The sequence below is a fragment of the Stegostoma tigrinum genome, chromosome 2 (assembly GCF_030684315.1).
Source record: "Stegostoma tigrinum isolate sSteTig4 chromosome 2, sSteTig4.hap1, whole genome shotgun sequence".
Taxonomy (NCBI): domain Eukaryota; kingdom Metazoa; phylum Chordata; class Chondrichthyes; order Orectolobiformes; family Stegostomatidae; genus Stegostoma; species Stegostoma tigrinum.
This window is the reverse complement of record NC_081355.1, coordinates 127,152,106-127,173,370: the sequence shown is the minus strand read 5'-3', so window position 1 is coordinate 127,173,370 and position 21,265 is coordinate 127,152,106. Positions and strand designations below refer to the sequence as shown.

Genomic DNA, 21,265 nt, shown 5'->3' with positions numbered 1-21,265 from the left:
TATTTGCCATTCTATTTAATAGTTTAAAAAATAAACCATTACTTTCTGCACATCCCATTTCTTACTTAAACAGTCTCTGAGTAGAGAGAGATAATGGGAACTGCAGATGCTGGAGAATCTCTGATGATGGAGCTCTCTGATGAGGGGTCTAGGCCTGAAACGTCAGCTTTTGGGCTCCTGAGATGCTGCTTGGCCTGCTGTGTTCATCCAGCTTCACACTTTAGTCTCTGAGTAGTTTCTTTTTCAGCAGGCAGAGATGAATCTTATTTTAGCTAGCATTGAAATTTGTGCTAGTCTGTGCAATTTGCTTGGAATTTGCGCACCTCAGGACAGCTTAAGTAGTCAGGGGAATGGATCAAAGGGATGTAAATGCTGATCAAGAAATTCACTTAAAAAGGAAATGCATTTTGGTTTCTTTAATACAAAACATTGAAGCTTCAGTATGCTGTGTAGTGTATTGGACATTTTCATGATATGGAACAGATTAGCATTCAACAATCTTGCATTTTTCTTTCTTTCTGGTTTTTTGCTGTTTACCAGCTATGCCTTATACATGTTTATGTCTCATGCAAATGTTAATCTACAGAATAAAACCTCCTGATATGCAACTATATTGAGATCAGGGTTTTTCTCTGTTACCCAATTTAATCGCATTATTTTGCTTCATGCAGTCAGCATTTGTACTTGCCTTATATAAAATTACTATAAAGTATAGGTGCACGTATTGCTCATGTACAATAGAAAACAATCCTGGATAATTTTTCAATGGTTACATTATTGCAACAGACAAACGGGCAACAGTGATAATCCCAAGAACAGCTGTAAATCAGGAAGTGGATGGACTGGAGGAACTCAAGAAAAATACAGTCACCAGGGAAGCGTGGCTCAGCAAGCTGTTGGAGCTGCTGTTTGAAGAGAACCTGTGTCCCGATGGACTTGAGGACTGCAGGAGTTCTACAAGTTTGCGTTTTCGGCCCAAGTATCTTCAGCAGCAAAATTGTGACCTTCCCTTCAGCATAGGGTTAGAATCTTTGTTAAAAATTCTTTTGTTGAGGCTTAGGTGTCACTGCCTGGCCAGAATTTATTGCCCATCCCTAATTACCCTGGAGAAGGTGGTGATGAAGTGCCTTCTTGAACAGCTACAGTCCATATATCGTTAGGGAGGGTTATCCAAGATTTTGGCCCAGCAATGGTGAATGGATATGTTTCCAAGTCAGGATGGTGAGCGGCTAGGAGGGGATCTTGCAGGTGGTGATGTTCTCATGTATCTGATGCCCTTGTCCTTCTAGATGGACATGTTTGTAGGTTTGGAAGATGCTGTCTGAGGATCTTCGGTGAATTTTTGCAGTGCATTTTGTAGATAGCAGATACTGCTGTTACTGTGCTTCGGTGGTGGAGGGAGTGGATATTTATGAATATGGTGCCAATCAAGTGGGTACTTTGTCTTGATGAAGTCAAGCTGCTTGAGTGTTGTTAGAGCTGCAGTCTCCAGGGTAGTGGAAGTATTCTGTCACGCTCCTGACTTGTGCCTTGTAGATTACGGACAGGCTTTGGAGGATCAGGACGTGAGTTATTCGCAGCAGTATTCCTGGCAGCTGACCTGCTCTAGTGCCAACACTGCAAATAGTACTCAACTTGTGGCTTAGATAATGATAAAGGGTAGCACGGTGGCTCAGTGGTTAACACAGCAGCCTCACAGCACCAGGTACCCGGGTTCGATTCCACCCTCGGGAAACTGTCTGTGTGGAATTTGCACATTCTCCCCAAGTCAATGTGTGTTTCCTCCAGGTGCTCCATTGTCGTCCCACAGTTGAAAGATGTACAGACTAGGTGGATTGGCCATGCTAAATTGCTGATAGTGTTCAGGGATGTGTAGATTTAGATGGTTTATAGGGGAATAGGTCTGGGTGGGATGCTGTGAGGATCAGTGTGGACTTGTTGGATTGAAGGGCCTGTTTCCACACTGTAGGGATTCTATGATAGCTCCAGCTTAACTTCTCTACATTGTCATCTGCGATACCTTGGCTAATAAAGGAAAGGATCCCAAATGCCTTTTTACCCACCTTATTATCCTGTCCTGGTACTTTCAAAGTATTTTCAGTGTTCTTGCATTAATTATATGTTGCTTTGCTTTGTTTGCCCTAGCTGAATGCATTATCCCATATTTCTGTGGGTTGAATTCTATTTGCCAGTTTTCAGTCCACCTGAGCAGTCCATTGCTATCTTACTGCAGTCTTCAGCTATCGTCCTCACTATGAACAATGAGGCTACGAACATTTGATGATACCTTTACATTTAAGTCCGAATTGTTAATTAAATGCCGAAAATCTCTTGAAAGAATAAAAAAAACACAAGATAGGTATACGATTGTGAGTATATTGAGTTTTAAATATCACTAGCCCTGCAGAAGTTGGCTCCCATTTGACACCTGGAGGATTTGAATATCCCTGACCATGTTCTTTTTTCCTTTATTTATTCACCGGTGAGGGCGCCACTGTCTAGGCTAACATTTATTGCCCATCACTAATTGCCCAGAGGACAGTTCAGAGTCAGCCACATTGCTGTGGATCTGGACCCACAAGTAGCTCAGTTAAGGATGGCAGTTTCCTTCCCTAAAGGGCATTACTATAGTTATTGAATTCAAATTCCATCATCTGCCATGGTGGGATTCAAACCTAAGTCCCCAGAACACTGCCTGGGTGTCTGGATTAACAGTTCAGCGATAATACCAACAGGCTGTTGCCTCCCCAGTGTTTTGCTCTGTATAGTTGTATTTTCACGTGTTTTGTTGAAAACGCAATGTTACCATTTGGAAAAGAACCTTGCCACAGAGCCTGTGGCTAGATATGGAGGCTGAGACTTACCAACCTGTTCTTTGCCAGCTAATCTGCCTTTCATATTCCCGATAACGTGGAGGTGCCGATGTTGGAGACTGGAGTGACTTCACCTGATGAAGGGGCTGCATTTTGACAGCTTGTGATTTCAAATAAACCTGTTGGACTATATCCTGGTGTTATATGATTTCCAATTTTTTTTATATTCCCATCAGAGGAGTCTGTATAAGGTGCAGAGGACAAAGAGTGAGGTGGATAGAGCGTGTTATATAAATGGAAAAAAACTGGATGAGCATGATGCCTTTCTCAGGTTGACTTTGAATGATCTTTTAGTTCATAAACCAGGGACTTTCTTGTTGCATTAGACTGAGAATGTACGTGACAGAACCAATGGAATTTTCAGACTTTTTTTTATTCTTTAATGGGATTGGCTAGACAAGTAATTGACCATCTCAAAATATCCAGAGGGCAGTTAAGAATCAACCACATTGCTGTGTGTTTGGATTCATATGTTGACCAGATCAGGTAAAGATGGCAGATTTCCTTCTCTAAAGGACACTATCCAGAATTTTACACCAGTTGACAGTGGCTATGTGGTCACTACTAGAATTTTTTTTAATTTCAGATTTTCTTTTAATCTAAATTCAGATTTCACCAATGCAATGATGGGATTTGAACCCAAATCTTCAGAACCTTAGCCTGGTGTTCTGGATTACTAGCTGGGATAGGATAGGTTTGGCAGGTTTCAGTCTCCATACCTTGCTGTAGGCTCTGTGGTAAAGTTCTTTTCCATATGATAATGTCTGCAGCCTGGGCTTGCATGAAATGTCACTTCAAGTTTAGAATGCCAGAGATACTGGTATTTTCTTCCGTTTAACCCCTAAAGGTTCTGTGATCATGGAATGTATGAGTGCTGAGTCGCAAACAAAGCTGAGATTCTGTCGAATTTAAATTTGTATTGTCAGTGCCTTAATTATTTATTTAAGAATTGATGGTAGTTAATCAGGGTTACATTGTACTTTCAAGAAGGGTTTTCATTATTCCGGTATTTTCATTTATTGATTTCCAATTTCTTAACAATACTGGCAAGTGTAAAGTAATCAGTGTGAAGTGTTGCCCCTTTATCAAAGTGCTGTGGAAAGAGGAGATCAGGTGTGTAACAATCACTTGTGACACCATCTTTGCCGTGGTTTCATTTTTGGAACTCTGACTGTGCATCGCATTGATATGCCCACTCATAGTTGGGTTGTTAGAGTAAGGCGTACAGTCCTAATTCTTAATGAATGCATCTAAACAAAAGGAGATTACCTTTATCTTGAATAAATACCGGAAGTGCTTGAGAAATTCAGTATGTCTGGTAACATTTGTAGAGAGAGAAAAAGAGATCTTCTTTTATTTAAACTTCATTTGAACTTTATCTTATCTTGCCCAAGTTCACCCAGTCTTCGCATTTGATTTATTTGTTTTTCAACACCTTTGAGCTTCTGTTGTATACACGGCAATTTTTTAAAAAGCAGAATATTCAAGTAGCTGAGTGATTTTCAAAACACCAATTTAGTTTGAGAGATTCATTGTATTACAAGCTTCTTTCCAGTAAGTTGATAGCACACTGGATTAATGCATGGGGAATGTTGTGCTTACCGAGCAGTTGGTTAATTTCCATGCAGCAATATCACACATGCTAAGTCTTTATTGTGTTGTGATCTCCATAAGGGCTGATAACATACAAAGAGAAATACAAATTTCCAGTTCATGTCCAAAAGAGTAATTTTTTTTACATCCTAAGTCTAAACAAATAAAATTTCTATTGACTAAGTACCGTTTTCTTTTGCAGGCAACTTGTACTTTAAATTATACAAACAAAAGGTACCTATATTACACGCTGCACACTCCAAGGAATAACAGTTTTTATCATGAACAGTTCTTGGGTGTTCCCAAGTTCCAATGAGTTGCTTCTCTATTACTTTCCCAGCTGGGCAACCTCTAATTCCAGAAGCATCTATCAATATGAGTTACGGGTTGAGCATTTTCTCTACTTAAAATGTGACCTGGCTGGTTCAATTTATTGATTTTGTTTCTTTGCAATTTGCTGTAGACCACACTAATCAAGAGTCTGCCATCTATCCATGATATCCTGGGTTTAAAGGGAAGTCTGTAACCTGATCTCAGAATCACAGAATCATTATGATAGAGAAAGAAGCCTATTGTGCTCGTTATCTAGTTCCAATCTCCTATCTCTACCTGATTTCCCTGCTAAGCATTACTATCCAAAAAATCATCCAATGCTCTCTTGAAAGCTTCAGTCTCAAAATGGATTCCTGTACCCTCTTTTCCTTGGCAGTGGGAAACATATTAGCTTTGTATATCAATATAAGTAATAATTAGTTATCTTTGATAATAACTTATAGAGTTGTACAGTACAAAAGCAGACCCTTTGATTTGACTCGTCCATGTCAACCAGATTTCCCAAACTAAACTAGTCCCACTTTGCTTGCATTTGACCCGCTTCTCTAACCTTTTCTATATGTGAAACTTTCCAAATTTGTTTTAAATGTTGCAACTGTACCTGCATCTACCACTTCCTGTGGCAGTTCATTCCACACACGAATCACTCTCCATGTGAAAATGTTGCCCCTGAGGTCCCTTTTAAATCTTTTTTCCTCTCACCTGAGAAATACGGGTCCTTGTTTTGAGCGCTCTCCCACTCTCTTTCTTTCTCTCTCTCACGCTCTCCCACTCCCTCCCCCCCATCTCTCTCTCTGTCTGTCTCTCTCTCTCTCTCTCTCTCTCTCTCTGTCTCTCTCTCTCTCTCTCTCTCTCTCTCTCTCTCTCTCTCTCTCTCTCTCTCTCTCTCTCTCTGTCTCTGTCTCTGTCTCTGTCTCTCTGTCTCTGTCTCTGCCTCTCTCTCTCTCCCCCCCACCCTGGGAAACGATCTTTGCTATTCACCTTATCTTCATGATCTTATGAAACTGTATAAGGTCATCCGTCAATCTTCTCCACTCCAGTGAAAAAGTCCCAGTCTATCCAGTGTTTCCTTATAATACAAACCTTCCAGTCCTAGCAGTATCCTGGTAAATATTGTTTTGAACCCTCTCCAATTTAATAATATCCTTCCTATAGTAGGGCAGCCAGAACTGTAAATAGTACTGCAGAAGTGGCCTCACCAACTTTCTGTACAACATAACAGCCCAACTCCTTTACCCAGTGGTCGGAACAATGAAAGCAAGCATACTAGACACCTTCTTAATCATCCATAGCTGTCTAGCTGTGACGCAGCTTTCAAAGAACTATGTACCTGAACCCCTAGATTTGTCTGTTCAACAACTCTACCCAGGGCCCTACTATTAACTATGTAAGTCCTGCCCTTGTTGGTTTTATTAAATTTCTATAGCTCGCATTTATTCAAATTAAACTGCATCTGTCACTGCTCAGCCCATTGGCCCAATTGATCAAGATCCCTTTATAATGTTAAATAACTTCCTTCACTGTCGACTACACCAGCAGTTTTGATGTCAAGAGCAAACTTACTAACTATGGCTCCTAAATTCTAATGCAAATCGTTTAATTAAATGACAAACAATAGGGACCCAGCACCCATCTCTGCGGAACATCACTGGTCACGGGGCTCCAGTCTGAAAAGCAACCATCCACCACCACCCTCTGTCTTCTACCATAAAACCAATTTTGACAAGCTCTCCCTGAATCCCATGTAATATAACTTTTCTAATTAGTCCACCGTGCAGAGCCTCGTCAAAGTCTTTTAGAAAACATCGGCTTTACCTTCGTCAATCTTATTGGTTACATCCTCAAAAAAACTCAATCAAGTTTGTAAAACACGATTTCCTGTGCACAAAGCCATGCTGGCTGTCCCTAATTAGTCCTTGCATTTCCAAATGCACATAAATCCTCTCAGGATTCCCTCCAACCACTTACCCACCACTGATGTCAAACTCTCACATCTATAGGTTTTAGGCTTCTCCCTACAGCCTTTCTTAAATAAAGGCACATGATTAGCTGCCCTCTAGTCATCCGGCACTTCACCTGTGGCTGTAGATGATACAAATATCACTGCGAGGAGCCCCGCAATTTCTTCGCTAACTTTCTACAACATTCTAGGACACATTTGATCAAATGCTGGAAATTTATTCACCTTTATGTTTTTTCTTAGGATCTCCAGCACTTCGTCTTCTGTAATGTGGACTGTTTTCAACTCACCAATATATATTTCCCCGCGTTCCCTATCCCCCATTTCTTTTTCTAAAACACAAACTGATACAAAATATTTGTTTGGTATCTCTCCAATCTCCTCAGTATCTCTCCTGTCTCCTCTGATTCCACACGCAAGATGACTTTTTTTTAGCTTAGATTCCCTACAGTGTGGAAACAGGCCCTTCGGCCTAACATGTCCACACACCGCCCCTTGAAGTATCCCACACACCCCTGAACACTCTGGGCAATTTAGCATAGTCAATCCACCTAGCCTGCACATCTTTTGGACTGTGGGAGGAAACCAGAGCACCTAGAGGAAACCCACGCAGACACGGGGAGAATGTGCGAACTCCACACAGTCGCCAGAGGCAGGAATCGAACCCGGGTCCCTGGTGTTGTGAGCCCGCAGTGCTGACTGCTGAGCCACCATGCCGCCCCGAGCTTGTTGATTTTTATGGGGCCCTATTCTGTCCCTAGTTGCCATGCCTTATTTTCCAAGAGAAGGTCAAGTTTTGCTCCTTCTCTAGTCAGTACACCTGCTTATTGATAACGAAGATTTTTTTGAACACGTTGAACAAATTCCTCACCATCGAAGCCTTAACATTATGGCAGTCCCAGTCCATGTTTGTAAAGTTAAAATCCCCTAGTATCAGAACCCTATTAATTGTACATATAGAACATAGAACATTACAGCGCAGAACAGGCCCTTCGGCCCTTGATGTTGTGCTGACCTGTGAACTAATCTAAGCTCATCCACCTACACTATCCCATCATCACCCATATGCTTATCCAAGGACTCTTTAAATGCCCATAACGTGGCTGAGTTAACTACATTGGCAGGCAGGGTGTTCATCGCCCTTACCACTCTGAGTAAAAAACCTGCCTCTGATACCTGTCTTAAATCTATCACCCCTCAATTTGTGGCTATATCCCCTCGTACAAGCTGACGTCATCATCCTTGGAAAAAGACTGTCGCTGTCTGCCCTATCTAATCCTCTGATCATCTTGTATGTTTCTATTAAATCCCCTCTTAGCCTCCTTCTCTCCAATGAGAACAGACCCAAGTCCCTCAGCCTTTCTTCATAAGGCCTTCGCTCCAGACCAGGCAGCATCCTTGTAAATCTCCTCTCCACCTTTTCCAATGCTTCCACATCCTTCCTGTAATGGGGCAACCAGAACTGCACGCAATATTCCAAATGAGGCCGCACTAGCATTTTGTACAGTTGCAGCATGACAGCATGGCTTTGGAACTCAATCCCTCTAGCAATAAAACCTAACACACCGTGAGTCTTCTTAACAGCACTATCAACCTGGGTGGCAACTTTCAGGGATCTATGTACACAGACACCAAGATCCCTCTGCACATCCACATTACCAAGGATCTTGCCATTTACCCGGTATTCTGCCTTCCTATTATTCTTTCCAAAGTGAATCACCTCACATTTATCCGCATTGAACTCCATTTGCCATCTTTCAGCCCAATTCTGCAGTTTATCCAAGTCTCCCTGCAACCTTCTTCCACACTGTCCACCACTCCACTGACTTTAGTGTCAACTGCAAACTTACTAACCCATCCACCTATGCCTGCGTCCAAGTCATTTATAAAAATGACAAACAGCAGTGGTCCCAAAACAGATTCTTGAGGCACACCACTAGTAACCGGACTCCAGGCTGAATATTTTCCATCAACCACCACTCGTTGCCGCCTTACAGAAAGCCAGGTTCTAATCCAAACTGCCAAATCTCCCTCAATCCCATCCCTCTGTGTTTTCTCCAATAGCCTACCTTCTGGAACCTTATCAAAGGCTTTACTGAAGTCCATGTACACCACGTCAACTGCCCTACCTTCATCCACATGCTTGGTCACCTTTGCAAAAAACTCAATGAGGTTTGTGAGACACGACTTGCCCTTGACGAATCCATGTTGACTGTCTCCAATCAGATTGTTGTTTGCTAGATGATAATAAATCTTATCTCTTATAATCCTTTCCAAAACTTTTCCGACAGCAGACGTAAGGCTCACAGGTCTATAATTACCTGGGGCATCTCTACTGCCCTTCTTGAACAAGGGCACAACATTTGCAATCCTCCAGTCCTCTGGTACTAAACCTGTAGACAATGAGGACTCAAAGACCAAGGCCAAAGGTTCCACCACCACCCCCCTAGCTTCCCAGAGAATCCTCGGAAAAGTCCCATCTGGCCCAGGGGATTTATCTACCTTCACACTTTCTCGAATTGATAACACCTCCTCCTTACTAACTTGAATCCTTTCAATTCTAGTAGCTCGTAACTCGGTCTTCTCCTCTACAATATTCTCCTTTTCCTGAGTGAAAACAGATGAGAAATATTCGTTTAGTACCTCTCCGATCTCCACAGGGTCCACACATAACTTCCCACTTCTGTCTTTGACTGGCCTTATTCCTACCCTAATCATCCTCTTATTCCTCACAGACCTATAGAAAGCTTTAAGGTTCTCCATTATTCTACCTGCTAATGTTTGCTCATGTCCCCTCCTTGCTCTTCTTAACTCTCTGTTTAACTCCTTCCTAACTAATCTGTAACTCTCCATCGCCTCATCTGAACCATCTCGTCTCATCGTCACATAAGCCGACCTCTTCCGCTTAACAAAAGATACGATTTCTTTAGTAAACCGCGGTTCCCTTAGCTTATCACTTCCTCCCTGCCTGACAGGGACATACCTATCAAGGACACGCAATATCTGTTCCTTAAACCAGCTCCACATTTCAATTGTCCCCGTCCCCTGCATTTTGCTACCCCATTCTATGCCTCCTAAGTCTTGACTAATCGCATTACAATTGCCCTTCCCCCATCTATAACTTTTGCCCTGTGGCATGTCACTATCCCTTTCCATCGCTAAGTTAAACATAACTGAATTATGGTCACACTCTCCAAAGTGTTCACCTCCCACTAAATCAAACACCTGTCCTGGTTCATTACCAAGTCCCAGATCCAGTTTGGCCGCTCCTCTTGTCGGCCCTTCGACATACTGTGTCAGGAAACCGTCCTGCACACATTGGACAAAAACTGATCCATCCGACGTACTAGAGTTATAGCATTTCCAGTCAATGTTAGAGAAGTTCAAGCCTGCCACAATGACCACCCTGTTCCTTTCATACCTGCCCAGAATCGTTTTGCCAATCCTCTCCTCCACATCCCTGGAACTTTGTGGAGGCCTATAAGAAACTCGCAGCAGTGTGACCTCTCCTCTCCTGTTTCTGCCCTCAGCCCATACCACCTCAGTAGACGAGTCCTCATCAAAAGTTCTTTCAGCCACCGTTGTACTGTCCTTGACTAACAAAGCCTCACCTCCCCCGCTTTGACCACCTTCCCTGATGTTAATGAAAGATCTAAACCTTGGAACCTGCAACATCCATTCTTGACCCTGCTCCGTCCATGAGTCTGAAATGGCCACAACATCGAAGTCCCACATACCTATCCATGCTGCAAGCTACCTTATTCCGGATACTCCTGGTGTTGAAATAGACACACTTCAAACCAGCTTGCTGTCTGCCAGCACACCCCTGTGACAGTGAAACCCTGTCCATGTCCTCTCTACTGTCTTGCTCCTGTGCACAGGAACTACACCTCAGTTTCCCATCCCCCTTCCGAGCTACTTTAAATCCACCCGAATAGCACTAGCAAGTTTCCCACCCAGGATATTAGTACCCCTCTGGTTCAAGTGGAGACCGTCCTGTTTGTAGAGGTCCCACCTTCCCCAGAATGAGCCCCAATTGCCCATGTACCTGACGCCCTCCCTCCTGCACCATCCCTGCAGCCATGTGTTCAGCTGATATCTCTCCCTGTTCTTTGTCTCGCTATCACGTGGCACGGGTAACAAACCAGAGATGACCACTCTGTTTGTTCTAACTCTCAGCTTCTACCCTAGCTTCCTGAAATCCTGCCTGACATTCCTATCCCTCTTTGTACAAAGTCGTTGGTACCTACGTGGACCACGATGTGGGGCTGGTCACCCTCTCCCTTCAGGACCCCAAAGACACGATTCGAGACATCATGGACCCTGGCACCTGGGAGGCAACACACCAACTGTGAGTCTCGTTCGTTCCCAACAAACCTTCTATCTGTCCCTCTAACTATTGAGTCCCCAATGACTAACACTCGCTTCCTATCCCCCCTTCCCTTCCCTTCTGTGCAAGAGGGACAGACTCTGTGCCAGAGATCCGCTCCCCAGTGCGTGCCCTTGGTAAGTCTCTCTCTCTCTCTCTCTCCTCCCCCCCCCCCCCCCCCCCCCCCCCCCCCCCCCCCCAACAGTATCCAAAATGGCATACTTGTTTTTCAGGGGTATGACCACAGGGGATCCCTGCACTGACTGCTTTTTTCCCCCTTCTAACAGTTACCCAGCTTTCTTCATGCTTAGGAGTAACTACTTCCCTGTAACTCTTGTCTATCACAGACTCTGCCCTCCGAATGATCCAAAGTTCATCCAGCTCCCGCTCCAGTTCCCTAGCGCGGTCTTGGAGGAGCAAGAGTTGGGTGCACTTCCTGCAGATATACTTGGATGGGACACTAATGTCGTCCCTCACCTCAAACATCATGCAGGAGGAACATTCCTCGACCTGCACTGCCATCCCTGCTAGCCCCCTTATCAGAAAGTATAGACAAAAATAGAAGCTTACCTGATTTGTCCCTGGTGTATAAAGTTAGAGGAGGTGGATGGTGGGAGGCCCTGCAAGGATAGCGTCTCGGGTTTAGAAAATGATCACTTATATATCTGAAATCCCTTGACATACTTGTTCCTTACTTTCCCTCTGACTATTGGGGGGCCTATAGTACAGTTCTGTCAAGGTGGTCATCCCTTTCTTATTTCTGAGTTCCATACATACAGCTTTACTGGACAGTTCCTCAGAAATATCCTGTCTGTGTATAACAGTAATATTTTCCTTAATTAAAAATGCCTTTTTCCCCCTCCTCTCTTGCCTCTCCTTTTCTATCCTTCCTATAGTATCTAAAGCATGGAACATTGAGCTGCCAGTCTTGTCCCTCCCTCAACCATATTTCTGTAACTTCTCTGATGTCCCAGTTCCATTTTCCCATACATGCCCTGAGTTCATCTACCTTACCTATAAGACCCCTTGTGTTGAAATAGATGCTGTGTAATTCAGAGTTACCTCGTTTTGTGACTTGCTCTTGCCTGCCTTTTTCTAATTAGCTTGCTGTTTTTAAATTAAAAACCATCCTTTTTGCTTTTCTGAGATTTGGGTTGAAGTGCGTCATTTGGACAGACTAGAGGGAACTAACTTTGCTTCTAAAATTACTTTACCTGACTTGGAAGTGCTTTTGGTGACCTGTGTGCCTAAAATAGAAAAACCTGTCTTTTCCTAACACTATGTTACTTACCTTGATTCTATTCTAATTGTTTCACAAAAAATTAAAAATTATCATGTCACAAATTTACAGAATGCTAAAAGTGTTATAGTGCAGAAAGAGAACATTTTAGCCTATTGTGTCTGCACTGACTCTTCAATTCTTTTCAAACAGTCTAATGCCCTTTAAATGCTTGAATTGTACCTGTTTTCCACAATATTTAAGGCAGTACATTCCAGAAATGACCCACTCATGGCTGAAGAATTCTGTATACAGTGTGGGACATACTTGAGGTGGTAATTGGCTTATTTCCAAGGCTACTAATTAGTACATTTAATGGAAAATGGATGGGATCACAGTGGCATCACTAAAAGCTCATGTATAGCATAATTCAATCATTGTAAATCAGTAAGTCTAATTGTAAATGGATGGAATCACAGAATGGTGTTACCACAAACATCTAGAAGCGCCTTGTTTTAAAAAAAATGATTTTCTTTTCCAGTGACTAAAATCATAACTTGAATATTTTCAATTACTGATCTGGAATCCAGTGAATTTTTACAAGGGATATTGGCAGCATTAGGATTTAGTTTGATTGCTTGAAACCCTTGGAGATTGGTTTGTGACTGATTACTTACTGTTACAGGACTGCAGTTATTTCATTTAAATCAAAATGAGAAACAGCGAGTATTGCCAACTACATTTGGTCAACATACACAAGAGAAGCCTGCTGGAATGACAGATGGGCCTAACAGTGTACATAAGGACAAAGGTAAAATGCTGCAGAATCTGAATTAGTGCTTAGAGAAGTGTTGACCACGATAAAATTATGCCATGGCCCGACAAAAAAATGTTTTAAGAAATTTATTTGAGAAAATACTGGATGAATTGATGAAGAGTCGCAATGAGCCTTTACACAACAATTAATTTTCATGTACAGTAACTTTGATTGTAACATCCATTGTTTGTTGCTCATGTTTTTTTTAAAACTATATAAAATACCTATCAGCAAAGCTGTGCAAAAGCACAGCTCACACACTCAATGTATTTTAAACTATTTAACATAAATGTATTTTATGAGATGTAGAAAGGAAGTATATCTCTGTGTGTGATGGATTTCAAAGAGAGAAACAAACAGGCAATATCTCAGAGGCAGAGTTAGGAAATCGAAAGCAAATAGAGAGTAAGAGTGCAACTACTTTTAATCAAGTAAGGAAGCAAAACTCTCAAATTGGGAGGTAGTAGAGTTTTAAGATTAGATAAATCTTTGCGCAAATAGATATATATTTGAAATATTAATCTTAAATTAACATTATAGACAGTTTTAAGTTTGTTTTGGTAACTTTGCATAAAAGTCAAGTAAAATACTTTACAAAGACATTTAAAGTATTTGTGTCCTTGAGCCTCCTGGGTAGTTATGGTATACTTTGGAGGTTTCACGGAGATGAGAGGTAGCGACGGTAACAGACTGTTTAATGTAACTCCAGAAGTAAAGTAAATATAAAAATAGTGTTCAGGAGGCCAGTGGATTCTTCAGGCAAGTCAACTGAAAGAGAGTAGCATGAACTGCATTCCAGTTTACATCACCCCGTGGGATCATCGGTGTTTCTGTTTGATTTTTAGAAATGTTTCCATGAGTTGCTGAAACAGTCAAAGACATAAGTTTAAAACCATTGTTTCAAACCATGGGGCAGAAGGTTAGAATTTAATGTTTTTGTGAGTCTTCCAGAAATAGAATTTTTAAAAAGTTTTTAAAGAAGTTTTTTAAAACTCTCAGAAGGGAAATGGTTTAAAATTTGAAAAGATGTTTTACATGTATATGAAGAGCAGTCAGGAAAGCGGGACCAAACCCCTTCAGAGAACTGGTGCTCTTAAAAATATTGGATTCAGTGCCTTTACCTGTAGTTCTTTGGTGAGTTTTTCAAAGCAGTGTTTCTCAATAAAATTGCTAATCTTCTCTCAGCTATGTGCAGAAAGGATCAACTAGGCAATATTTAATTTACTAGCTTAGATTAGAACACAGTCTCCATGCAACTTATAGGCTGAGACCGGATATCTCTGCACTACTATACATTGAAGACACTGTCTCCTCTGGGAATGCTAACCAGAGATTCCTAAACCAGGCATTGTTACCTCCACTGGGGCTGAGGGACAATCAATTGTGGTCGTGTGTGCTGAGGCATTTCAGATTGATGACTGCCAAACAAGCCTGTGGTTGGACTTCCTGGGATTGGCAGCATGAAGCCCGGTAGAGCCTTTTAAATGCTTGTGAGCCGAACCACTGGCATGTGCTCGACAACTTTACATAGAGCCTTCTATCACTCTGAAGTGGTACCAATTTCTAAGCTTTGAAGTGGGGTCATAGTGAGAAAGGATTTGGAAATCACTAGATTAACTATTCTGAGTTTTCATTCGTTCTGTTTATTTTGCCCTATTTTTCTTTCTCCCCAACCCCACCTCCCAAAAAAAAAGTTTTCCCCTTTCAATTATTGGAGATCAGAATGTGAACCTATTTGCAGCTTTCTGTTGAAACTTGCCATTTATAATATTGCCAACAATACAAATGCGGCAGATTTTCAACAAGTTTTCATTTGGAGCATGTTTCATTATAGAGGCATAGAGTCAAGGAGTAATACTGCATGGAAACAGATTCTTCAGTCCAACTTGTCCATGCCAACCAGATACCCTACACTGATCTGGTCCCATTTGGCCCATATCCCTTTAAACCCTTCTTATTCATGTATCCATCCAGATGCCTTTAAATTTTATAATTTTACCCACCTCCACCACCACCTCTGGCAGCTTAGTCCATACATGGACCACCCTCTGTGTGAAAAAGTTGTTCCTTGGAGTCCCTTTTAAATCTTTCCCCTCTATGCCACCTATATTTGGACTCCCCTACCCTAGAAAAAAGACTTAGCTATTCACCTTAACAATGTGGTTTATGATTTTATAAACTTCTATAAGGTCCCCTCTCAGCTTCCAATTCTCCAAGGAAAACAAAAATCTCAGCCTGTACAGCCTCTCCCTGTAGCTCAAACCCTCCAACCCTGGCCCCATATCCTTGTAAATCTTTTCTGAACCCTTTCAAATTTAACAACATATTTCCTATAACAGGAAGACCAGAATTGTTTGCACTATTTTAAAAGTGGCCTCAACCAATATCCTGCGCAATTGCAACATGATGTCCCAAATCCTGCACTCAGTGCACTGACCAATGAAGACAAGCATGTCAAACGCTTTCTTCACCATCTCGTCTATCTACAACTCCATTTTCAAAGAACTCTGCATCTGAACCTCTACGTCTTTTTGTTCAGCAACACTCCCAGGTCCTTGCCATTAACTGTGTAAGTCCTGCCGGGTTTGCCTTATTAAAATGCAACATGTTAATCTAAATTAAAATCAAGCTGTCACTCCTCAGCCCAATGGCCTATATAATCAAGGTCCCGTTGACTCTAAGATAACCTTCTTCACTGTCATCTGCAAACTTACAATCCATACCACCTTTATTCCAATCCAAATCATTTCTATTAATGACAAAAAGCACTAGACCCAGCACTGATCCTTAATGCAGTCTGCTGATCACAGACCTGCAGTCCAAAAAACCAACCCTCTACCACCGTCTTCTATGATCTACCTTCAAGCCAATTTTGTATCAAATTGGCGAACTAACTCCCCCTGAATTGGATTTGATCTAACCGGAACACCACTTGGAGCCCTATCAAATGCCTTGGTGAAGCCCATATAGACAATTTCTAACGCTCTACCTCTGTCAATCATCATTGTTACCTCTTCAAAAAAGTTAGTGAGCCACAATTTCCCATGCATAAAGCCATGTTGTATTATTGTAAGAAATTTTTGACTAAGTTGAAAACAAGCATGACACAAGAATTTGGAATTGCTATTGGTGACTTGCTGGTAGGTTAAGTACATCCTCTGATCAACAATGTGAATTGCTGTTTTTAGTGAGATGAGAAACTAAGGTAATTTTCCCAATCTGTTTCCCACTGTGTTCATTTCAGTCACATCCTTGACATTTTCGTAACATTTGGCCATATATGACCTAGAGCAGCTCTCCTCATTTCTAATAGGTATCTCCTCTTGTGTGGTGAAAATTTATTCTTCTGTTGCTTCATTTCCTGGTGTAATAATATTTTGATGAGTGAGCCATTAATAGGTTGAATACCTGCTATTCATTAAGTATTGCTACTTTCACAATATTGTTCTTGGCTTGTGTGGCTAATACCAGTTCGAACAACTGGTTATTTTTTGTGAAGGTCATTAAAGAAATTTGTAATTTATCTCAGAATTGTCAAGTAGGTTCAGTTGGTAAAGTCTGTTTATCTCTCTGTCAGACTGATATTGTGATATTGTTGGAGGTGCAATCTTATTGTCAGAACTTTAAACTTAGGCCTATTCTACTGGTTCAGGTAAACTGTAAAGACCCAATTGCGCAATGTAAGGAGAAAGTCCTCCCAATTTCTTTGCCAGCATTCTATCCTGCCAGTGATACCAAACCAAACAATTTGGATTTTTTTTGGATCACACTATATAGAATCGATGCTGCATTTGCTTACTTAGTCACTGAATCTGATAGTATTAGCAAATCTCATTGTAAATATGTATATAAATACTTTTTGAAAAAGTAACGCACAACTTCTACACCTCAGAGGGGTTGAGTAACCCATGATTTTTTTTTCTCTATGCAGCAGGAAACCAGCAACCCTGGATTTCCAGAAATGATGTATATTCTTTAGTTTGGCAATTGTTCTCGTCATGTAACTGAGGTCACTCCACACTGACTGTGTTCAGCTCGGAATATGGGTGCAATTTCTTGTCAAATTTCAGTGCTGCAAGATAGTGACTTGAGAAGATAACATAGAACAAAATACCATTTACCTTGAAAGTGTAGTCACAATTATGCTTAGTTACTTATTGTGTTTATTTTTCAACAGATACACAAGGACCTCCATCCACTATGACTTGTCAGAAGAAAAGTTTGTCAACCAAGGGTCATTTCAGGACCATTGCTCCAAAAGTTAGTCCATCACCAATGGCAGTATCTGCTTCTTCAATGGTACCTCTTTCCACCATTAGTGGCATTTCTAGTGGACCCACTATTTTATCAGATATTCAGACAAATACATATTCAACAAAGAATGCAAAGCCCATAATCATGCCAGCTCGGAACTATGCGCTGATGCCTGTTGCTGGAAAAGAGGGAACTTACTCACTTGTAGCCCTGCCACAAGTTGCTGCCGCTACTCCACAAATATCTTCAAAGGTCAGAAAATCAGTCACAGGCTCTTGTACTAGTCAGGCACCAGTTTCTCAAGCCATCAATAGACCACCAGTTGTAGCATTTGGGCAGACCGCACCTCATGTTGCTGCCACTGAAAAATTGAAGTTACCAATTCCACGCTACCAGTCGATGTGGGCCCAACCAGCTGTGAAGCAAGGAACAGTCTCAAAACTGGCAGTAGTGAAGCCAAGTAATCTTCAGTGTCGATCATGTATGCCAGGAGCAACAGCAATACAGGTTCAACCATCTGCAGTGCCCAGCCATTCAAATATTGATTCAAATGTCGTAGCACCTAAAACTGGATTGTTGCTTGATGTGGACAAAGCAGGATGTGTCTCTGCTGACATTACAGTTCCTGCAACACTTCCACAGGATATAAATCTGATGCTTCAACATTCTTCCCCATCCAAGTATGACATATTGAAAAACAATGAAACAACTGATGTGGACAGGCCTATGCCACAGCCTGGGGAAGCAAAAGTTATTTCTAAGCCCAGTCTGGATCAACTGTCAGCAACATGCAGCGTTTCAACATGGCCTGTTGTCCAAACTGACCGACAATCTCCTCTTATCACTAAGTGTACTGGACCAGTTGGTTCTGTGCCACTAATGCATTTTGGAAATTCAGTTCAGTTTATTGCACCTACTCCTGCACCAAAAGGCAAAGTTCCTATTTTACCATACTCACGAATGAAAAGCACTATTTTTCATAAGCCCAGACAAAATCAGACAACTTCTGTAACATTACCTACCCAATTCAAGGCAGGAATCCCCACTGCATTGTCAGTCAGTGATCAGTCTGGAGCTGCTGAAATGTCTAAGGATATCTGTATGGCTTCTGATTTTCATGGAGACAGTGCTCATAAACCAGGTAGCCCATTATCGTTTACGCCAACCTGCAATACAGATCCACGTATATCAGAAAAAAGGATTCTAGATCGACTAAAGAAACCAAACAGCAATGTAGTCAAACACAGATTAGTAAGTAAAAGGAAGATCACAGATAATGTAACCATTTCCAAAGTGAAAAGATTTCAGACCAGAACACTCTTGAGCAGAGTGCAGGAAGATGAAGAAAAGATGAAATCTGATTTTTCTCCACAAGACTCTGGAACTTTCAAAATGAACATGAAAACAGTAACAAATGAAAATTCAGACAGAACAGCTGAAGTGCTGAAGAAGTTTTGTAACATTATGCCCAAGCCTGTAGCAGTTACACAGGCTGTAACTCCATTAGCATTGTCTGGAAGGATGTTTACAGTCCAGAACCTTGCTAGTTTAAAAACAGAAACTGCACTAAATGATGCAATAATCAACAAAACGGCTAACTTGGTGCAGGTTGCCGGTACATCTGGCCACTACAGAAACTTGCCTGGTCAGTTGGTCTCGGATGAACAAGCATATAAATGCAATGTTTGTGATCGAGGATTTCAGTTTAAACATCACCTTCAGGATCATTTGAATATTCACTCTAAGAGCAGGCCTTACTGCTGTCGTATTTGTCACAAGGCCTACAGTCATTCAGGCAGCCTTAGCACTCACATGAAAAGGTGCCATAGTGAAGTACACCGTAAGAAGCTTATGTGCTGCGAGTTTTGTGCAAAGCTCTTTGGACATATTGGAGTCTACTTTTTTCATTTAAAAGAAATTCACAAGGTCTTAATCAGCAATGAGCAGCCCAATAATTCACTTCTTCCAAATAAGACAAATGAAAACAGTAAGGAAGGATTGCTAGGAGCTGCGCAACATCTGCCTCTGTCAGACAGGTAGTGTTCTTTTTAAAAAAAAATTGTGCAGCAATACAGATGCTTATCCCTGTCGTATCTTTGTTTACATTATTCTGAGGTCTGCAACTGTTAGGATTGTTTTTCCAATCTTTATCCAATGGTGCATTCTTAATAAAGGTAGAAATACACTGTTCTTTCAAGGCTCATTTGATGAGTTTTCTGCCACTCTGTATTGCCGTTGCATTGCTGGTTCTTATTGAGTTTTGTTCAGGCATGTTTTTGTAAAGTATGAGACATCTATAACAGGGAGGTGACCGTTAGGCCCACCTGGCTGCTGGCTCTTTCCCACATTAATGTATAACCATGTCCACTATCTGAGTCATTTCTTAATGTCCTCTGTCTTCCTCTGATTGAAATATTTATGCAGTTTTCTATTCAAAGATGTAGTGATTTCCCTGTCATTGATTTACTGTGACAGAATATTATATGCTCTAGTACTGTTCATGGGAATAAATTTCTCCTTGAGCTCTTTAGAGAATTTTGCATTCAGGATTCCACCTTAGTAGCTGCTGTTGAGATTTTAAAGTGACCTCCCTAGATGCTGCTTAATTCATGCAAGCAAAACTTTTATGAAACCATATGCAAGGGAGAAGTTCATCTTGGTTACCCAAAAAGCTTCTCAGAAATAGTTTTTAGGTTACATTTAGGATTCTTAATTCCGCACAGACATCCATTATCTCAACATTCAGCTTGGGTCTGTTAGTTTCCATGGTAACTCAACCATTGTGTAAGGATTCTCATTACCCTTCTTGCACTAAGTGGCAATAAATAATGGTTAAAAAGGCAAGTAACATTACAACATTGAAGAAACTGAGTATAAGAACGGCACTAATTTTGAGTGCTTAGTGTTAACGTCTTAGTGTTAATCCTAAAATTAATCCTTCATCATACTTCAGTCTCTCCTTTTGGATCCTTGATGGAATCCTCTTCCAAGATACCCACCAGTAGTTCCAGGGCTCCTACTGGATTTCAATGACCAGAGATTTTCTCATTTGCATTTCTCTTACTGCTTTAGTGAAGCCCCAGTGGCTAAGCTGGAGTGACAACCATCATTTACTTGGATAGCAAAAACTTCATAAAACAGAATTATATGGACACCACTGCCAACATTCCAACCAGTTATACTGTATTTTTGATATCTTGGCTCTTAATTACTAGCCAAGACCTCCAATGCTCTAGCAACCCCCTTGGTCAAGTTCACCCTAACCCTCTGATGCTTGACAGCTTTGTTCATTGAACGTCTTGGGGTGGCTTATGACATTTCCACCACAAGCCTCGCAGTTCTTCCCAGAGCATTGCCAACATTCAACAAGTTGTTCCACAGTTGGCTGGATATGTAACCTGTGAGAGCCACCCGGCAATCTGAGAGTCCCCCACAATTTAGAGGTTGGTGATCTGTAAGCAGAAAATTTGATTGGTGCATAAGAAATACAAACTAGGAGTAGGCCAATCATTCCCTTGAGTTTTCTACATTTAATAATATTATGGCTGATTTCATCTCAGTCTCAACACCACTTTGCTTACCCACAGTCCACAACCCTTCAACCTAATACTATTTTAAAAATTGTTTATTTCTGTCTAAAATTTACTCGATGCCCCAGCATCTACCACACACTGGGTAGTGACTTCAACAGATTCACAACCCATTCAGAGAATTCCAAGATAATAAAATGTGAGGCTGGATGAACACAGCAGGCCAAGCAGCATCTCAGGAGCACAAAAGCTGACGTTTCGGGAAGGGTCTAGGCCCGAAACGTCAGCTTTTGTGCTCCTGAGATGCTGCTTGGCCT

General features: G+C 41.4%; 1 protein-coding gene across 11 annotated transcripts in view; it reads left to right on the top strand.

Moving 5' to 3' along the window:
* The window catches only part of znf438 (zinc finger protein 438), a 253,656-nt gene that overhangs the window by 171,926 nt on the left and 60,465 nt on the right, over nucleotides 1-21,265 (top strand). For 10 of the 11 annotated variants that reach the window (XR_009442880.1, XR_009442881.1, XM_048548856.2 and 7 more), the window contains 2 exons: nucleotides 13,033-13,158; nucleotides 17,342-19,454. Coding sequence is in view for 9 of the 11 variants with exons in the window: in XM_048548856.2 (XP_048404813.2) it covers nucleotides 13,033-13,158; nucleotides 17,342-19,454 (2,239 nt within the window). In the remaining 2 variants the exon portion in view is untranslated. The remainder of the gene's footprint in view (nucleotides 1-13,032; nucleotides 13,159-17,341; nucleotides 19,455-21,265) is intronic. The other variant, XM_048548893.2, reaches the window with a different exon arrangement.